We start from the raw sequence: 21,836 nt of genomic DNA on the forward strand, positions 1-21,836 counted from the left end.
TTTCTCGGGTATTTTCTCTACTCAGGTCCAAGGGATACATGTCGGAGACAATTCAACCGCTTCACCTTGGAGAGGACTTAAACAATCAAATTGCTCGACTGTTTGGGCCTAAGCTTTAATTTATAGCACTGAGAGTCATTCTTTTCAACAAAAGGAAGTTTTGAATCAGTCTGTGAGGGAGTGCAGGGCACAGTGTCTATATCTGAAGGTAGTCCATGGAATTTTTTGACGTGACTTGAATGAATCCACCCTTTACGTCCCTCGATCTTCACGGCTGTTCTTGTGGTCAACAGGACCAACTTGGGTGCTTTCCACCTGGGCTCCAATTGACTTTTCCTGTCGAAATTTCTCACAAAGACAAGATTACCCGGAACAATGTCATGGGGTTTCGCCTCAGTGTTGTCGGGAAAGGCTGCAGCTACCTGTGAACGAGAAGATTGTAGTGCAGACATCAAGGAAGCCAAGTAATCTGTCAGCATGTTACAGTCAATGTCAGTTATTTTGCGTGGTATAGGCGTCCCCCACATATTCGGTGGTCTACCAAAGATCACCTCATACGGGGATAGCCCTGTTCTAGAGTGTGCTACCATTCTCATATAAAAGAGTGCAACTGGTAATGCTACTATCCAGTCGACACCTTTCTCTCTACATATTTTGGACAGTCTGATTTTCAGTGTCTGGTTATGTCTTTCTACGAGACCTGCTGCCTCGGGGTGTCGGACACAGTGGAATTTCCACTGATATCCCAACAAGAGTGAGACATGTTTCATTAATTCGGATGAGAAAGGCTGACCGTTATCTGAATATACAACACGTGGTAAACCGTACCGTGGGAAGAATTCTCGAACTAGCTGCTTGGCAGTAGTCGGGGCAGTGTAATCTGATACGGGATACGCCTCTGTCCAACGGGAGAGAGCGCAGACAACTACGAGGACATATTTGAATCCTCGACAACGTTCCATCTGAATATAATCCATCTGGAGGACTTCAAAAGGATGGTCAGGAGGCTGAAATCCACCCTGCTCTACGGGAACACTCTTTCCTGGATTAAACTGACAACATATCATACAGGTACGAACTTTTTGTTTAGCTGCTGCTCGTAAATGTTTGTTGAACCAAATGTGCTGAATGCTGTCTAGCATAGCCTTCTCTCCTAAATGTGCTGGGCTGTGAACTGTAGCTATAATGGCTTGAACCATGGAATCAGGGAGAAACCATACAGATTTCTCCTTTGTCATCCACCCTTGATCTGTCTGGATCCCTCCTAGTTCAGTCCACTTCTTTATTTCTTCTGCTGTGGCATGTGTCTGTATGTCAATTACATCAAGTGCGGGATCCTTAATTGTCATACACTGTGTTGGTGTCTGAACTATTGGCTTTGTCATGTCTAATGTGCGATTCTGAGCAGTCTGTTTAGCTGTTCTGTCAGCTAAATCATTGCCTTGAGAAATGGTATCAGTAACCTTCGTGTGTGCTTTACATTTCATAATCGATATAGCAGTGGGTAGATGTATTGCGTCTAACAAAGCATGAATGAGGGGTCCGTGCTGAATGTGGGCACCATGGGACGTTAAATAACCTCTCTCTCGCCACAGCACGCCGAAGTCGTGTACAACTCCGAATGCATAACGTGAGTCAGTGTATACATTAACTTTCTTATTTGTGGCTTGAATACAGGCTTGCGTTAGAGCAATGAGTTCTGCTGCTTGGGCTGACAAAGTATCTATACAATTTGTTTCAATAACTTCAGTGTCTGTTGTGACTGCATACGCGGCCACTAAATCTCCTGTACTTGCTCTCATGCATGATCCGTCTACATACAACGTCAGGTCTGGATCTAACAATGGAACGTCTGTCAAGTCTTGTCTAGGTTTCGTCTTTATTTCAATGATTTCAACACAATCATGAGCTAGTGGGTCTGTTCCAATTACAGGTAATAGTGTAGCAGGATTCAATGTATTACACCGTCGGATCTCTATGTGTGGTTGAAACAATGTCAGTTCATAACCGGTAAGTCTTGCTATGGTCAAGTGTTGTGTTTGTGTTCGGTTCACAAGAACCTCTACTGCATGTGGTACTTGAACTGTCAATGGGTGTCCTAATACTATGGCATCGCTTTGTCTGATTGCTAAAGCTGTCGCTGCCACTGATTTCAGGCATGCAGGCAAAGCCTGAGCTACGGGATCTAATGTACTGGAAAAATAAGCACATGGCTTGCATGATCCTGCTTGATCCTGAGTGAGTACTGACAAGGCAGTACCTTCGCGTTCTGTAACAAAGAGTGTAAAATGTTTGCTATAACATGGCGTTGCTAAAACAGGTGCTTGACATAAAGCTTCCTTTAGGCTTTCAAAAGCTTGTGTATGTTCCTGAGTCCAAGGGAGAACAGTCGATGTGGCTGCCTCCTGTGTGGTTAACTGAATAAGTGGTTTTGCTAGAAATGCGTACTGAGGGATCCACTGCCTACAATATGAAGTGAGGCCTATGAAAGCTCGCACCTCCTTTTGTGTCTGGGGTATTGACATGTTAGCAATTAACTGAATGCGATCTGGTGTAAGCTGCCTTCCCTCCTTGGACAGCGAGTGACCAAGATAAATAACTCGCTGAACACAGAATTGCAGCTTAGAAGGGGACACCTTGTGCCCCTTGTCGGCTAGGAAATGTAAAACTGTCAGAGAAGCTTTTTCGCATTCTGACTCGCTTCTTGCGGTGATCAGCAGATCATCGACATATTGAAGCAGTGCAGTATTGACTGGCATGTGGATACTGTCAAGTTCTCTTTTCAGTGCTTGGCTGTAGATGCTGGGGCTTTCTGTAAATCCTTGGGGAGCGCGTGAGAATTTAAAACTGCGCCCATTTAAACTGAATCCGAACAAGTATTGGCTTTCCGGATCTATTGGGACGCTGAAAAAGGCATTCTTGAGATCGATTACAGTAAAGAATGTTGCTTCGGAATCAATTGCTGTCAACAATGATGATATATCAGGGACCACAGGGAATTGTGGTACAATACACTTGTTTAGTTCACGCAAATCAATAACCAATCGGTATACTGGCGGAGCAGTAGGATCAGTTCGTTTAAGAATCGGAATTATCGGTGAATTACATACATTGGAGTCTGTTTCTACAACTACTCCCTGGGCAATTAGCTCATCAATGATTTTCAACAAAGCCACTACAGCATCATGCGGTAACTTGTATTGTCGCATTCGTGGTAGTACCACTCCTGCTTTCAATGTAACTCGATAGGGTGTAATGTTCATGCAGCCAACATCCGTAGGGCCTTGTGCCCATAGATGTACTGGTAAAGTCTGTAGTCGGGGATCCATGTCTCTAGACACATAGTGACCTTTAAAATCACGTAAAAACAACCTTACTCCTTCCGGAGAACAACATATTATGGCTCCTAGTGCTTTCAGAGTCTTAATTCCTAACAGATTTTCTGGGCATGATTTAGTAAGCAATAAATCTGTAGTTCGTGTCAAAGGTCCTATTGTAAGTGGTAGAGGCTGTGATACTTCATTAACAATAGGTTTTCCTGAAAAACCAAGGGAAACATTTTGAGAGCCTGAGAGGGGTGCCCCTGGAACTTCACTACGTTTTATGGTTGTTCGACTTGCCCCTGTATCGAGTAAGAATTTTCTATCTTGACCTAATAATTCACTATGTACATAAGGTCCTTCTTGATCTACAGGAATCTCGATAAGCGGTAAGTCGACTTCCCTCTCTAGGCTGGTTCATGCGTAGCGCTGATACTCAGGGTATTCATACTGTGCAGTCTGATACATTTGTCGTGTTGTGGTTTGTGTGGCAGTAGCAGGCAACGGTGGTGCAGCTGGCACAAACTGTATGGGTTGCTGTGAGGCTGGCATAGACTGTTGCTGAACTGGCATGGACTGTCCATGCTGCATAGCTCCTTGTTCATTCTGATCTTGTCTAACTAATCGTGGTCTCTCTTTTGCAATACCTGTAGCTATATTACGTTTCAGGACTTGACAATCATGTACATAATGGCCTAGTTGTTTACAGTAATTGCAGGTTCTTTTTACAGGAACTGCAGAATCACCAGAATGTGTCACACCCTTTTTGTGACCATCTGCTGGTACTGTCTGAGAAACTAGCATTTTCATTTTTGTATCCTTCATGCGTCTATGCTCGTGTTCTTGTTCATCCCTAATTCTATTGTGATGATACTGTAACATTTGTAGCATTTGCGACGGAGTGTTACTTTGCCAGGTACTCTCGAATTTCAATATTCTATTCTTCACTGGAGGCAATGCATTTTCCACCAATTTTGTCACAAATAAATGTGGATATGAGTCACTACTTGCTTTTATACCACTATTTATACCAAAACATTTTTCAAATCGAGCATAATAATCGCTTGTGTCTTCATCTTGCTTTTGTTTGCAGGCTGTGATTGCACCCCAATCTTCCTTTTTTGTAGTTAATAAACGTGGCAGTACCTGTACTAGTAAACCTGGTAACAGTTTAACTTTATCCCCGAGCCCTGAACCTGCAGCTCGGCTCCTTTCTTCCTCTGCTAATGCTGTCCAGTCTATCTTTTGGTCTCCCACTTCCCACTCTTTTTCTTTCAGTTTTTCATATATGCCAGCAGGCAAAAGCACCTTTAATATCGTCATAATATCAGGAAAGGTGTACTCTCCCATTAGTAACATGTCTTTAATTTCTCGGTGGAAACCCGCTGGGTCTTTGTCATGACTAGGTACTACTTTCTTCATTTCTAATAATTCCATTTTTGATATGGGTGTGTAAACAAATACACGGTGAAACTCATTGTCTTCGCCTTTTATTGGGTGCACTTCTCGTAAAGGATTTTGTCTATCCATATAGTACGGCGTTCTTTCTCTGTGGGGCAGCGAGAGAGAATCCGGACTTACAAAAAGGACGTACTGCTTACGTGACACTAATATCTCTTTAATTAGCTTATTACTAGAACCTCTCCATCTGTTTGTGAGTAGTTCCGTTAATATATCAGGTAAAGGACCAGGGTCAGCATGTTGGCTCTTATATAATATGAGAAGTTGCTGAATCATATAGATTCCAGCTAAGCGTTGTTCATCTGTACTGAGGTTGAGAAACGTGTGTGCTACGGTCTCATCACCGTATTTTTCAGGACTGTCAATCCAGTGAACGGCTGATCTGGCTAATTCTTGCTCATCCATAGAATCGAGGAGGTGGTAACCTCTTCGTTCTCGTAGTATCTTATCTGCGGCTTGAAACGAATGTTCAGGAGACTTCAGATTTATTACAGGCGTCGGATACGTTCTGCTATTATTTGGACATACGGAGTGTATGGGATCAGAAAAACATCTAGTATTTTCACAAGATCTTCCTCTGCCTACATAAGCTATGGTCTCTGACTGTCTTGCGGGATTCCCTGATTCGGACACTTCATCTTGCTCAAACTCGTCTGTTCCCAATCTCTCTTCATGAATACGCTCTATTTCTTTACGTATTTTTCGGCACATGGCTATTATACAATTTTGCTTATCGTGTCTCCCTTCTGATATATTCTGACTCCATCTTGTAAGAATAAGCATTGCATTCGGGTCTACCCCCGGACGATCTTGATTTCTGATTACACAGTTTATGAGGAAACGTAACAGTTCCCCCTGTATCTCTACTTTCTGGAATTCCATAGCTCTGTTAATACATCCTGGATCTCGTCCTGTTTGAACAAAATGATATATGTTATCTAGATGCGTAGTCATCCCTGGTAACCTTGCTAAATATTCTGCGGCTCGCCTGATACGTAATGATGCCAGGACCATTTCGTCCTCTTTACCAACCACTGGGTCATATCTACAATTTACAAGGAGTTCTTTAAGCGTACGTTCACTTACGAATTTAGGTGTACGTGAATGCGCTGACTCTTGAAAGACAAGTTTATTTATTCTAGGTGGTGTAAAAGTACTGCTAGCACCTCCCGTGGCCCTATCTGGGGCGTCGGGTGTGAATGGGTTCGTTGAACGTGATACAGCAACTATGGGTGTCGATACCTCTGTAGAGTCGACTGCGGAGACAGATGCGGAAACAGATGTGCTTGCCGAAGCTTGTATCGGGACTTGCTGTTGCACGGGGACAGATACCTGATCCTGACGTTGGACCCCTCCGCCAGACGGTCTATGTGGTGTGGCGTTAGCATACTCGGGAGCTGCATCGTCTAGATATGAGGAAAGAAAAACATCTTCTGCGGTTCTGGGATGCCCCTTTGGATGTACCTTAATTGGAAATAATGGGGGTGGCAAGTCTTTTGGTATCTCTGGAGCAGCCTTAGGTAGTCCTTCGGCTAGAAGGGGATACATACCATTCATAAGAGCATTTCTTTGTCTATTCACTTGTTCTGATTTCACTCGGATACCTTCCTCAATTAATAGATTTTCTTGAACTTTATTTGAACTTTCTTTACTCCTCTCTTCTTGTCTACGTGCTTTTTCTGTTCGTCTATGAGATTCTTTACGCCATAACTCAACAGCGTCTTTCTGTGACTGTCTGACCTTTCTTTTCCATAACTCTTCCTCCACTTTCATGATGCACTCTGCATCCCAGGTTCCCGCTATGGGCCACCTTTGACTTTCCGGTAATCCTTTGGTATAATCTACCCATAGATCAAGAAACAATATGGCATCTAAGCCATGTTTATGGTACATGAAATGCCCTGGAGTATCCCTAGGAGGAATAGGAACTGCTTCTTCAAGCACCCCTTTTCTGGTAGTAATCTGTCTTAACTTCGAGAAGAGCGGCATATTTACAACTGATCTGATACTTACTCTTGAACTTGCTTAATACGAGAAACACAATAATGAACAGTGAACAATGAACAGTCATTCATACCACAATATGCAAGACATTTCTGAATACTTTAAACTTTAAACATTAAACATTATAACAATGGTCGACAATGATGACAGTCTGCCTAACTAATCACCACGCTGAATTCTTGACAATAACTGAATACTTCGGAATACTTGATATACTGCTAAACAGTACATATACACTGCTAAACAGTGCAGACCGGATTTGTGTACCCAAATCCGTCTTGACCGGCACAACCTATGTGCGCGTTAACACGCCTCCCCGGCGATGGTACTCACCGAGTAGCTCCTTGAAACGGAAGGCCTCAGAGAATGGACAGGACTCGATAACTGCGGACATCGGACCCTCTGGACGTCGGGATTTCGGAAAACCTGGTGGGCCTCTGTATACCTCGGATCTTGCTCTCTCAGCTAGGCTCTGGTCGGGATACTTCGCACTTCTCACCGCCTCGTCTGGGTTGATCGCAGCCTCAGTCGCCCCCGCTTGACCGGAGGGAGCTTACAGGAAATCCTGCTGGTACGCGTTTATGGTCCGTCCAGCTGTGGCAGGAGACCGGGCCTGCAACGCACCGCCGGCGCGTGAGATGAGAAAGTGTCCCTCTTCGGGCGCCATTATGTGGTAAATAAAAATAAATATTACCGGACTGAATTTCATGCGGAATCTTAAATTAAAGTAAATAGCTCAAAATAACAAGAGGCAGAATCCGTGGTATAAGAGGTTTTCTAATGGGCTTTATTCCATTCAAAATGGCCGACTCGAGTCGCGGTCCTCAGGTTCCGTCACCACGAGGGTTCAGGAAGTGAAGTACAATAATTCATTAACAGACATGTATTTTTATAATAAGTGCATTACAATGAAACGAATGTAGAAGGCGTAACATTTGATAAGAAAAGTGACAAAACAGTGACATAATCGAAACTAGGCGTAATAAGGAATAAAAGAAACATGATTGGTTAGAATTATCAGACATAGGTGGATCTATAAGATAATACTTGGCATAGATGCGCGCGCGGCAGCATGACGTGTAATTGACGTGCAACTAGGGGGTGAAGGGGACTTGACATTTAGCTCTACATGTGGAGACGAGAAGTCTGGGGTCAAGTCAACCTAATCCCAAATCATATCTAACATCCTATGTTTAAAGAACTATGTTATCCACAAGGAAGAACTCTCGGACAGAATCTATTCTATACTGACTGTGTGCGTGTACAAGCGTCTAAGTGTCTATATGAGATGCGAGGGATAGAAAACTTTCCATGGCAACAGGGCTATGAATCACTTGCAGGAGGACGGAAAGGCTGAGTCCTTTGCTTGTGAGCTAAAGGAAATGTTTACCTAAATCACTGGACAGGAATGCATCGGCTGAAGAGTAAAATAGATAATTCGAAGGTGAAATACAACTTCTTGGCAGACAGGCGAAAACTGGCCGAGGCAGTCACCGTTAGCTGCACAGGGAGTAGGACAAAGTTCATGGATACAGATGCGAGCTCAAGCTGAAGCTGTCAAAGACAGAGAGCAGGGAAAGGCTTTGAGGACAGAATCGGGCCTACTTGCCTGAACTGTAAAAATAGAGTAACTTAGCCATATAAAGTCGGTGGCTTTTCATACTTAGGAATCGAATATCCAGCCCATTGATGGCGGATCTGACAGAGAACATGTCGACGGTAGACACACATATGTTTGCGTCTTAGAAACTGGAACTGGAGGGAACATACATGTACTTGTAACATGCATATAGAACCGTTGGGGTCCAAGATAGGGGACATAACTGATCAGGAAAATCCACATTTCCACACCTCCCTGCACCCCGGCAAACAACAAAACCACCCCAAAATGCAGTGTGCCTGTCGCCCTAACAATCCCATTCTACAAAAAGACCCCGGAGGAGGAGAGAGGCCCATCTCCACCCGCCACCCACACACGAACTACTATAAGACAACATATACAAAAAAAGGTAGAACCCAACTGAGCAATGTCCGATTATCAAGGTTAGGGACCGAAAGATCACTTCTGTGGAGGCTCACCACCTTCGGCACCGCCAGGATGCCCCGCTCGATCGCCCCGGCCAGGCAGGGAATCCAACCAGTCACTCACATTGTCCGGTCGTTCAAAACAGAAGGTCCGTTCCTCATGTTCCACTCGAAGCCTGGTAGGGAAAAGCATAGCATACTTCAAGCCCAGGTCCCGAAGACGTCGCTTAACCCCCTGAAAGCCCATCCTCTGTCTCTGCACAAGTTGAGTGAAGTCCAGGAAAAAATTGACAGAGGAGTTTTCAAATTTCACCGGGCCGTGCACCCTCGAGGCCTGCAAAATCGCGTCACGGTCCCTGAAATGAAAGAGTTTAGCAATGATAGGCCTCGGGGGAGCGCCAGGCTTGGGCTTGCCGCCCGGAACACGATGTCCACGCTCCACAGCGAAGAACTTGCTGAGTCCAGAAGTGGCAAGATGAGTAAGGATTAGATCTTCAACCAGGAGGTCAACAGAACGAGTCTCGGGATTCTCCGGAACACCTATGACGTGGATGTTGTTGCGTCTTGCCCTGTTCTCAAAATCGTCCAGCCGATGAGACATCAAGTCGTTGGCCGATTTCAGAGCGCCAAGGTCTGTTAAAAGTCCTGACACATCGGCCGTGAGGCTGAAGGTCTTCAAATCCAATGACTTCACCTTCTCATTAGTTTTGGACAGGTCAGCCCTGATTAGATTGACTTCAATGGCGACCGTGTCAAGTTTACGAGCCAGGGCCTCATACTGATGGCCGATGGTCTCCTTCATGCCGGTGATGGCGCCCATAATGTCCTGCAGGGACAAGTCAACAGGGGCAGACAGGTCTTCTCTGGCGTCCTCCGGGGTACTGCTGGAAGGCCCGGGGGATCCTTTGGCTTGAGTATAGCGGTCCATAACATTTGTCTGGAACTGTCCCCCACGAAGAGACGTCTTGGTCTTCCGCTTTTCGGGTTCACCCCTGCCCGCCATGGTGGAAGATGCATCCCCGGAGGGGCCCACAAGACCGAGTGAAAATGGCCGCCGGCAGGTCGGGCACCAGCCGGCCAAGAAGCTGGCTCGTGGGGTCCGGAGAGAGGCGCGACTTGACCCAGTACGCTGTGATGAGAAGGCAGCGATGACAACAGAAGGAGGCTGGATTGGTCCCCGGCCGAGCGAAACAGGCCCTCGATCCGACCACGCCAGAAACCGAAAGCGAAACCGAAAGTGGGGACACGGCCAGGGACACGGCCACTGAGGAGGTCCCAATGCCGTTGCTGTTCAACTACGCCCCGGCTCCACAGATCGCCAAGTACCCGGCACAGCCTCAAGGTGGGCCTCAAAAGTTCAAAGTGCCGTAATTTCGGTCGCCCAAGTCCGATTCAAATTCTGGAAAGAGTTATGGACTCAGTCTAGGTTCGCCTTAAAAAGTCTGTTCAAGAAATCAGGATATCGTCAGGATAAGTTGCGAGGAGCGGCGAGGGTCCGGGGAGCCCTGTGCTCACGCGACCATCTTGGATGCGCGCTAAGCTCCTCCCAGACATAATTTTATTGGTGTTTTTAATAAAATATACAAAGCATGTTTAAACAAAACACAGTACAATAATTAACTAACCCCCCAAAAAGACCGGTCCCCATCGCATCATGTATCACTACTTATCCATCCCTTCCATTTCAGAAGATATTTCGACTTTTTTTTACACACTTTCCTCTCCGGATCTTCTGGACCTTTTAGGCAAACTAATAAGTGATCCCATGCATGTCGATTGATCCTCTTCCTTTTTTTACTTCACCATACAACATTGCACTCTCATAGCCCACTCACCAACCCAAATCCTCCTTCCATTTCATTACACCTGAGGACCTAGCCGCTTTCCAGGCCCAAACAAATAAACGTTGTCGTATTTTTACACTTAGCAGGTCTTGGAAATCTTCCTAGTAGACAAACCACTGGCGTACACTCGCTAGCCCTCTGCGTCACCTCATTTATACAGGTCACTACCCTCCTCCAGTATCCCATCAATGCTGTACATGACCAGACCAAGTGCAACATTTCTGCACCTAGTTCTCCACACCAACGGCACGCCACAGTTGTGTCCTGATAAATCTGATCTATTTTCCCAGGTATCAGATATACCCTATGTAAGCTAAGGTAAAAATTAATTTAAATCGCACATTCTTGGATACAGTGTTTGAACTCGCAAGAACTTTCGCCCAGTCCACCTCACGTATGGTGTGCGCCAAATACTTTTTTCTTAGACCTACCAGGGTTGCCACTATATAATTCCGTAATGCCTGATAAAGACATGTCCTCACCTTAATATGGCCGGACAAAGTGTACAGCACTTGGCAAGCACTGTGCAATTGTGGTTCGAAATATCCATACACCAGTGAAGGTGCACCCTGGCTATTACTGCCCAATGCAACAGGAATTTCCCTCTAGGGATCTCAAAAGAGTCACAAAATTCATCAAATGGTAGTAGTACCTCATCCCTATAAAGATCTCCTATCCTATGGACCCCATTGTTAGCCCAATCTGCTAAGACTCTCAATCTTCCACCCGGGTTATTTTGCTCCAAACGTTTCAATGGGATATCTAGAGAATAGAACACAAAAATATGTGTTCATTGGAGCGTACAATGCCAACAGTGCTGCACAACCCTCAACACTGTGGGTGTACTTTGCACAGGCCTCCTAGTGGCTAAGAGTATTTTAAATAGCACATCTAATTCAGGTATCATCTCTAAATTTGTCTTCTCCAGAAATCTCTGTGAGTGGATCCACTGTACAAATCACTGCAACTGTGCCGCCAAGTAATAAGCTTCCAAATCAGGTGCGGCTAATCCTCCCATTGATGTTGCTTGTAGTATTTTAGACACGGCCACTCTGCACCTGCCCGTTCCCCATATAAAGCTAATCAACAGCGAATAAAGTTCCTGAAAGACCCTACAACGTATCACCATAGCCAATGCTGTGAAAAAAGAAAACAAGCGTTGCAATGCCACCATTTTTGCTACTGCTATTCATCCTCCCACTGAAAGCGGCAGTGTCCCCCAGAACTCTACACATGCACGTGAGCCCCTGATAGCCCTACTAATGTTACCCTCCATTAAATCAGATGGTGTATGATATAGTCGAACTCCCAAATATTTCAGACAAGTTCCTTCCCAAGAAAGCCCCCTTAGATCTTGAGGTTGCGGCACATTTTTAAGTAATGAGAACAGATATGATTTATTCCAATTTATGCATAAGCCTGTAGCTTATCCAAAACAATCCAGGAAGCTAATTGCATGAGGTAAATCTGCAGTTGCATCTCTCAGGAACAACAGTATATCATCAGCATACAACGCTGAATAGTGCTGGACACCCTGTACTACCAGCCCCCAGTAGACTTCACCAGCCCTCACATAACTGGCAAGTGGTTCTACCGCAATTGCAAACAATAATGATGAAAGGGGGCCGCCTTGTTGTGCCCCCCTTCCCACCACATACCTTTCACAAATATGCTTCCCAGTAGGTGCCGCATACAGGAGCTTCACCCATTGGACAAACTAGTTACCCAATCTCATTTTAGTGAGCACCTTGTAAAGGAAATCCCACCATGCATGAACTTTATAGCATTTAGTCATGCTATTCAGTCCCCGCCCATTCCAACTAATCAATTTGTACTTCACAGTAGCTGCCTTACCTTCTCCCAATCTCCTGGTATCATATGAAGCAAGGCAATCCGGGGTACATCCATGTCCCCGCACACAATCTGGGACACATTCATGTTCTTGAACACATACATTGCGATAGAGACAATGGGACTTCCTAACTTACCTACCCAAAACTTCCCAACCCAAGGACAAAAAGAAATACATTCTTTTCCAAACTGAGTAACTCACACCTTCCATATTACACATAAGGGACTGCACCCACCCACACACCTCCCTACCGTACCTCACACCACCCACTTCTCTTTGAGAATGATGCCACCTACTATGTATCATTTATTATTTGCATCCCATACTGTACAATTGAATCACACAAATTATATTCCCAAATCAATGAACCACACAAATTACAATGCTTTTCAGCAACATGTGTCAGGTGTGACATATGGTTTCATCTTCTGTATTTCTGGAAACATTACTTACTGCCACTATTGCAACATGGGGGGGTAATCCAAAAATATAATTAGATGTGCTAGGCGTAAAATTTGCAAATATCACATCCAATTCAGGACTAGAAGCCGAAGACTCATCCGATTCCGCTTCTTTTCCATCATCATCTGTATTTTGGGAAAGGGAGTGTGATCCCACTCTACTCCAAACCGCCACCTCTCTGAGCACTTTTTCTTACTCTTGTCGAACCTGTAGCCTAGAGGGGACTGCACCAGCAACCTTCCTTACCCTGCTTTTTGGCTGTCTAACCGGTTGACGCCTATTTTAGGATGAACCCCCTAATCCTGGGGGGTTGACCTATCCACTCTGAAATCAATTGTGGTGAATTAAAAAGCAGGGCTTTCTGGCCATAAGTTACACGCTACCTAGCCAGGAACAACATTCCATAGGTAGTCTGCCTATTGCGAAGACACCTCTTGACCGATGTAAAAGAAGCTCTTTGCTTCTCACTTCTCTGGTGAAATCAGGAAACACCATAACTGTTTAGTTTTGTACAAAGATGTCATCCGTCTCTTGAATACAATATGGTCCCTAACCTTATAATACTGAAATCTTCCAATCGCTGGTTTTGGCACCACTCTTCGCAGAGGAGCCCATCCAGGTACCCGGTGAGCCCTTTCCAGTGCATAGTGCTGAGAAAGCCCCACTGGAGCCACTACTTCTCTCAGCCATAAATCCATGAATGTAGTTGTGTTTCCATTGGCCTCCTCTATCCGTTCTGGCAGCCCTATAATGTTGATATTATTCTTTCGAGCCCTATTCTCTGCATCCTTTGCCCTTTATTCCAGTATTTTAACTCTCTTTTCCACTGGAGTTTGCTCTTTTTGTGTAGCAGAAACTTCAGGTGCAGTCTCGCCCAGTGTGCATTCTGTGCTCATTACCCTTTCTACGAAACGGCGATGATCCTCCCTTATTAGCCTCTGCTCTGTCACCAGGGATCAGTTTTTATTTATACTGCTTCCCTTGAAGCAGCAATAGCCTGCAGAATAATTTCTAGCAAGCATCACGGCTACAGTGACCTCACAACCCGTCCAATGATATACTATGTACAAAGATGTACAGACATTTGCTAAATAAATTCAAATAAGCAGAATATACATGTCTCTTTTTTTTTAAACTTGTCTTTATTGGAAACATTGCATCGTACTACACAGTAAAAAAAAACTATTTGTCATATACATGTTACATTATGTCAGCCATTTTTGTTTTTTACTCATGATAATGTACAACAATCTCCATTCGCCCAGTGGATTACTATATACTGCAATGCACATGACATTTTTTTATCTCATTCCTTTTCTTTTTTGTTTAGTTGGAATAGTGATAAGCAAAAAATATTAAGTAAACCGAAAATGATCTTCGTACATGAAAAGGAAGAATCTAACCCCCCTACACCCTCATGGCAGCAACCAGCAGCATTACCACCCCTTGCATTGGCATTTCAGGCAGATTGGCATAGCTACCTTGGTGTTTGTGTGAGAGGGCCGTTCGTATTTTCTGTGCTAGGTACCGATGAGGTGTGGTTTGGGGACCGTGTAGGTTACATTTCGTCATCACTCTGGTCTGTCAGCAAGGACAATTCTGTCAGCATCTGTCCCCACTCTGCCAGATCTCTCTCTGTGTTCTTATCCACTCTCACTGCCCTGAGGCGACACTCTTCGGCCACACCACACTCAAGCACATCATCTCTCCAAAATTATCCAGCGGAGGGGGAGTAGAGAGGATCCAGTGATATACATGTCTCTTAATTAGATTTCAGATATGTAATGTGTGTGCTGTAGATGTGCCTCTAAATTAGGTTTCGGCCATGTAATGTGTGCGCAGTACAGTGAATGCTCTTGTTAGATGCCCCCCCACAAATAGGCTTCTGCCCTGTAATGTTAGATGCCTCTGGAACAGGATGATAACTTGCATGCATACGTGCCACCACACTGCCAATTCAAATATTCTGTAAGTATCAAACCATTTGTCTGCATGGAAATGTGAACTTTGGCTAATGGAACACAAAGTTTGATAACCCAATATACTGTTATAATTCAAAAGACTGTGAGTAGCAGGGACGTTTCTACCATTAGGCAAGACTAGGTGGCCGCCTAGGGCGGCAAAAATGGGGGGGGGCGGCAAAAAACATGAATTTGGGAATATCTAATGCATTAATTCTTCTAGCCTGGATGACAGGGGGAACGAGTGATGGTAGTAAAAGGGAGGGGGCGCGTGTTTCAATTCTTGCCTAGGGCGGCAAAACACCTAGAAACGGCCCTGGTGAGAAGGAAACTTGTTGTTTTCATCTAATGTACTTTGCTGCAAAACACATTTCATTCTGAAGAAAGCAGAAGAACCGAAATAAGTAACATAGTGACTATCACAAATACGATATGTATGTTTAATGCAAAAAACGGGATATGTAATTATTGTAGGTTTCAGCCAGATCACTGAACATCAATTTTTACCTCCTGAGCATTTATTTAAAACATCTGTTCAGCCCTTAAGTGTGCCATGTGTTAGTATTAGAGAGATGAAGCTACTGAATTGCACTGATGTGTATGCATGATAATAGCAAAACGTTCAAGGTCTGAGTGGCCCTGTAAAGAGTGATGTGCTCTAACCTATCATCGAGGACAGTGATTGAATAGATGAGGAGACTAAAGTATTTCATCATCCAATAGCAGTGATTTCTCCAAGGCGAGGCATAGGACTGAATGAGCATTGACTCACAAATGCTTTTTTAATTCACCTCAGGCTTAAGAGTGACTACTGAAAGAAGGGGCACAAACCTGCATCTTTGCAGTACCCACCATTCTATCAATCTATTGGTCTGCCTGTCGCACTCTCCATCTATGAGTGTTTATTTGCTGTCAGACTGTGCACATGGTTTGTTGAATTGTATGTGTGTCTGCTTCTGCATGCGTACTTTGTGTGCAGGCCACTATGTGTTGGTCTGACCACATGGTAAATGTATAACTGTATGTCTATTGTCTGTGTACATGGGTGACTTAATTTCTTATGGGCTCTTTGTCTGTGTGACTGTAAAACTGTGTGCACTAATAGCTGCATGGCTCCTTGTCTTTGTGCTTGTGTGTCTGGGTCTGTGCTTTGTGTGAGCATAAGTGTTCATAGTTGTTTATAGATGTGCTATGTTATTTGAAGGTGTGTATATATGGTCAATCTATTCTATTTGCAAAAATGTAGATGTTTGTTATGTGTCAGTGTAAAATGTAACCAAATCAAAGCTATTCTGTTTGTCGATGTTCATTACCCTCTGATGCTCATTAAACTGACCTGAAAATCCTGATTTGTTCGCAACTCCTTTTTAGGTCTCGCCTGAGCCAGCGCATGCGCTGTCTCAAGCGAGACATTTAGTAAACGGGGCGTTTGAAAATGCAACCGCACGCTTTTTGCTGGCATTCTGCCTGCGTTCACGTGCACAGGCACGAGCAGAGGTGCCATATGGCTTTCCTCTCGCTCGGCCAAGCGCGCGCGCCTCACTTCAATGACCCTCCCCCATCACATAGCGCGTCTCGCTTTTTTTAACTTTGAGCGCGAGACTCGTGCGCGGCCAATGCTTGTTTTTTCTTCTCGCGTGCTTGTTTTTAAATGGTCACAGTGTGCGGGTCTGTTGGCTTGGGCCTGGACTGCTTCCCTTCTAACCAGGACAGTATCTTGGTCAAAAGGGCGCGAGTCTGAAATGTCCTAACTGCATACACGACACTTGCAAATCAATATTAGTACATAACAAAGTCCACCACTGTGTTTACAAATTGCAGGGGCAGCGTTTCTTCACAGCTTCTACCAGTTGAGCACTGTGTTTAATTGTTACGTCTTCGCAGAAACAACCAGAAAGTAAACAGAGAGAGCTACCAAATAGTCCCAAGTCATATATGACACCCTAAACCCAGTACTGACATTTTGCCAAAGCACTTTACACGCTGCTGTTTTTTATGTCTGTACATTTACTAGTTAAAGGAACATTGCAAGTGCAGGATGCAAAGTGAAACTGCTCACTATAAATTCATAGCCCATAAGCAGCCTAAAAGCTGTGTGCTACAACGAGGGGCACCTTCAGCCAGTGACGGCTTTTTAACCAACAGCACCACCTATGCTGGGAGTATTGTCACCATGTACATTGTAAAAACACAGCACTCCAAAACACAAGTTGCAAAAAGTCGGATGAAATGCCAAGCATACCAAAGGTATTAAACAGGACTTCAGGCCCTACATGCAAATGTTCCAAATTATTTTGGATTTATAATTTCATCCAAAATATACACATACACATTTTTCAGACTGTCAATAAAAAAGCTCAGCACCAAACATTTCCCACTGACTTCTGTTGAGATCTGTTCGTTACAAGTGTGATCCCCATCCAAGTTGGGGTCAGTAAATTGAGCACCACGGACTGATCATAGGGCCGAACTTCCTCAAACTTCCTGCTGAGTGAAAGGGGTTGTTCATGCCAAATTTCACTTCAGAGATATTTTTTAAGACTGTTGAGGGTTAGTCTAAGTTAATGTAACGGGTAAAATTAAACAACACACGAGTAATAAAGTAGGACTGCGTCAAATGATGCAGAGCTCAGTTCCACGGGACGGCCACTTGCAATCTAAAATCAATGGCCATGGACCCCTTTTGCTTAGCATAGGGCCATTCCCTGGTTCCTCAATGAGTTTCTATCCAGTATAGGAAAACGCATGACAGAAATGCTTTGGTCATTGGAAAACACATTGCCTCTTTATTTAAACAAACCACTGGGATAAAAATGGCAGGCATAACCATAACCCCCTTTGTGTCAAACTGAAGAGGAAAAATAACAGAACTTACTTGTCGATCAGGTTTTTTAAATATATCACAAAAAATAAATCACGGATCTCTGAATGAGTGCCTTTTTTATGCAGGTAGCCGAGGAAAGGCGGCAGGAGAATAAACTGAGCACTGTTCTTGATCTGGTGCCAGTCCAAGGACAAGGAGAAAAGAGCCACCAATGCCCTGTTTCCCTCCCAACCGCGGTCCATGCTGGTACACTCACCCACGCTTTAAAAAACACTCTGGCTGATGATTTTTTTCTGTTTATTTGCCATTTCAACTCGGATCAGGAAATAAAAAGAAAAACAAGCATTGGCATAGGCAATAGGTCTCACCTTTGGGACCTTATAAGTGTTTAGCCATGCAACAGTTGATGTTGTTGCACCAAGGATATTGTGATGCATAACTAAATACTTATAAGGTCCCAAAAGAGAGACCTGTTGGCTATGCCAATGCTTGTTTTGTTTCTTGCTCACACAATTTTCACCACGTGAAACCAGGCACACATCGTGTGAGCTAAAAGCTCTATGTCTCTATTTGCAGAATTCGGAACAGGGGAAAACATATGCCATTGGTGGGTTATTCCATTCAGAAGTACAAAACTCAGATTTATAAACAAATTGTACACAAGTTGAATGCACACCCTGCATTATTTACCTAGTGTGCAATTTGTTTATCAAATAATAGGCAACTCATAACGAAGCCCTAATAGCTATTAACAGAGGTAGGTACATCAATATTGATGTTATTGAACAGTATTACTGCGTATAATAAGTGAGCTTTCAAGGGAGAATATAACTATCTACTATGCATGTTCTAAAAGCAGCAAAGTGGTAAGCTTACCGTTATCTTTAGCACAGATTCAGATTCTACAGTGGTGCGTAGAACACTGTATGAAGTAAATTGTGGGTCTTCCAGATATTCAAGTGCACCACAATCCGTCTCCTTTGCTCCAGTGTGCAGTTTGACCTGGAAAACCTGTTTTGCTTGTTCAGTTCCAAAAGAAGGCGACTCAAATTGGCAGAAGGATTCATTTCTAGAGCAATCAAGGAGCTATAAACAAGGTACAGGGAGAGAAAAACACTAAGAGACGGCTGCAAACAGATATATAGTTTTACTAAGTACAATTTCCCACCCAACAGTGAAAATGTACTTGCTGCATAATTGGTTTTACAGTTGGTGTCTTCTATCAGAAATGGATCATCAACCGAGTCACCATTTAGCCAAGCATCTTGCATTCTGCTGTTTTCATTGGTTTATTGTATTCACTGTTAGAACCAATAGCCCCATGATGGAAGCATTTGTTAAATGATTGGCCCCCAAGCTATCTGGTGCCTGAGATATCATGTCATCAAAATGACAGACATAGTCGAAATGCATCCCAGGGTTTGGCTTCACAGTACCCTAGACCATGTGTACATCTGAGGGAGTGACTATAGGCAAGTAGACAAAAGAATCCTGCATTAAGTGACAAGATTGTAATAATTTGGAAAATGCAGACATAAATACTCAAAATAACATGGAAGCCAAAATGTGCCTTAACCTCAGCAAGCAAGGCCATATAAAACCCACTCTTGAAGCACTCCCATGGCCTTCAGAAGACATTAGGACTACAGCGAGTCTTCTGCACCACTCACAAAGAGTACTCCTTTCACACATCTGCCAGTGACATCAACCATCAATGATCCTTCAAGCATATAAAACAATGGAGGCAAATAATTGGGAATTTAAGGTCCTAGAATGTAGAACACTCTCAACCCTTACCTGAGATCTGAGTCCAATGACACGTAGTTGCTTTCAAATGAACTATGCACAGACCCAGGGTTGCAGCTGACAAACATAGACATGGTTACTTACCCATTGACTGGACTCCTTTTTCGAATGTCCATTTTTGCCATCATCTGCATATTAAAGTAACCACATAGCTACACAACACACTGGTAAATAAACAAAGAAAGCAATATGCATCTATAATCTAATATGGGGAAAAAACTGATGCTTGAAGTTCAACCGGCTAAACATGCTGAACAAATTGACAACTGACCAGTTAATGCAATGGTCGGCAGGTGAAAGAGACGAAAAACCTTAAAGTTGGCTGTTTTCAATCTCTCAATTGACTTGCACTTGGCTTCCAACACCTCTATATATTGACTTCCTGTCATTAAATCATTCATCACTGAGTTCAGTGGTTAAAGATAGTGCTGTGTGGTTAATTATAAGCACATTGCTACTGTCTATCACTGCTACTCTGAGATGTGCTCTGCTCCGTTGAACATGTCAATTCACCTTCTACTCATCATGTCAATGGAGTATGACAGTCATGTCCTCACCCTCTTCCTGCAAATACGTGTGTAAAGCAGTAACAACTGAATCCAAAAGACCATGCATTGCTCTTTTTAATATAAGGCACATTATGAAGGGGTTTCTTACCACCCGTCTGTTTATTGCTGATTTAACTCTCTTAGGGCCAGATGTATGACCATTTTTAGCAACCACAAATGGGAAATCGGCACTTTTGTGACTGCTAAAAAGGGTTGTAGCATGTACCAAACCTATTTTGCGAATCGGTAACCGGTTACCGACTCTCAAAATTGGTTTTGCAAGTTGCTATTAGGAAGGGGTGTGCCAAGGATATCCCTTCCTAATAGCAAGTCCCAGGGGGATGTAAGATTGTGTTGCGACCGCAAATGCAGCTGCAAAACAATTGCATTTACCACCAATTTCAAATTGGTGGTATACCTGTAACGAACAGGAAGAGTTCCCGTGGGACCACTTTCCCTTCATGATTGGCAGTGAAAATGTTTTTTAAAAGCAGGCAGTGGCCAATCAGACCACTGCCTGCTCTTCAACAATGTAATGTAATGTATTTTTCAAACACATTCCTTTTTCCTGAATTTCAATAACAAAAAAGCAGCTTTATTGAAAAAGCAGTCACAGACATGGTGGTCTGCTGACCCCAGCAAGCCACCATCCCTGTGAATGCCGGCCATTCCCAAAGGGCCGCAAAATGAGACCTGCCTCATAAATACTAATGAGGCAGGTCCTTTGCAAACCATTTGGGAATCACAACCAGTGTCTCAGATACTGTTGTGCACAGTGTTTGTGACTTACATTTTGCGAGTTGCAAAAAAATGCAAAGTACGAGTCGCAAACACTGAGAGCCGGACATCTGGCCCTTAGTATCTGGTCTTTAACAGCAGAGCAATTATGTTACTCTAAAAAGAACACAGCCACCTTTGATATGAAATCCCTCTTCTCAATCAATCAATCAATCAAAGCATTTATATAGCGCACTACTCACCCAGAGGGTCTCAAGGCGCTGGGGGAGGGGGGACCGCTACTGCTCGAACAGCCAGGTCTTGAGTTGCTTCCTGAAGGCGAGGTGGTCCTGGGTCAGGCGGAGGTGGGTCGGGAGGGAGTTCCATGTCTTGGCGGCGAGGTAGGAGAAGGACCGTCCCCCTGTGGTGGCTCTTTGGATGCGGGGGACGACGGCGAGGGCGTGGCCGGTCGATCGAAGCTGGCGTTTGGGAGCGTAGAAGTTGAGGCGGCTGTTGAGGTATCCTGGTTGTGTAGGGCTTTGTGTGCGTGGGTGAGGAGTCGGAAGGTGATTCTCTTGTTGACCGGGAGCCAGTGCAGGTCTCTCAGGTGTCCGGAGATGTAGCTGCGACGGGGGATGTCCAGGATGAGTCGTGCTGAGGCGTTCTGGATTCGCTGGAGTCTCTTCTGGAGTTTGGCGGTGGTTCCGGCATAGAGGGAGTTGCCGTAGTCCAGACGGCTGGTGACGAGGGCCTGGGTGACCGTCTTCCTGGTCTCGGTGGGGATCCACCGGAAGATCTTACGTAGCATGCGCAGGATGTTGAAGCACGACGAGGAGACGGCGTTGACTTATCTGGTCATGGAGAGGGAGGAGTCCAGGATGAAGCTCAGGTTGCGTGCGTGGTCTGTTGGTTTGGGTGCACTGCCTAGGGCGGGGGGCCACCAGGAGTCGTCCCAGGCGGAGGGTGAGGATCCCAGGATGAGGACTTCCGTCTTGTCCGAGTTCAGTTTCAG

At 44.4% G+C, this 21,836-nt stretch overlaps 1 protein-coding gene across 1 annotated transcript in view; it reads right to left on the bottom strand.

Moving 5' to 3' along the window:
- The window catches only part of PLXNC1 (plexin C1), a 464,687-nt gene that overhangs the window by 174,373 nt on the left and 268,478 nt on the right, over nt 1-21,836 (bottom strand). The window contains exon 13 of the mRNA XM_085653399.1: nt 18,630-18,839. Coding sequence (XP_085509525.1) covers nt 18,630-18,839 — 210 coding nt within the window. The remainder of the gene's footprint in view (nt 1-18,629; nt 18,840-21,836) is intronic.

The sequence above is a fragment of the Triturus cristatus genome, chromosome 4_1 (assembly GCF_964204655.1).
Source record: "Triturus cristatus chromosome 4_1, aTriCri1.1, whole genome shotgun sequence".
NCBI lineage: Eukaryota > Metazoa > Chordata > Amphibia > Caudata > Salamandridae > Triturus > Triturus cristatus.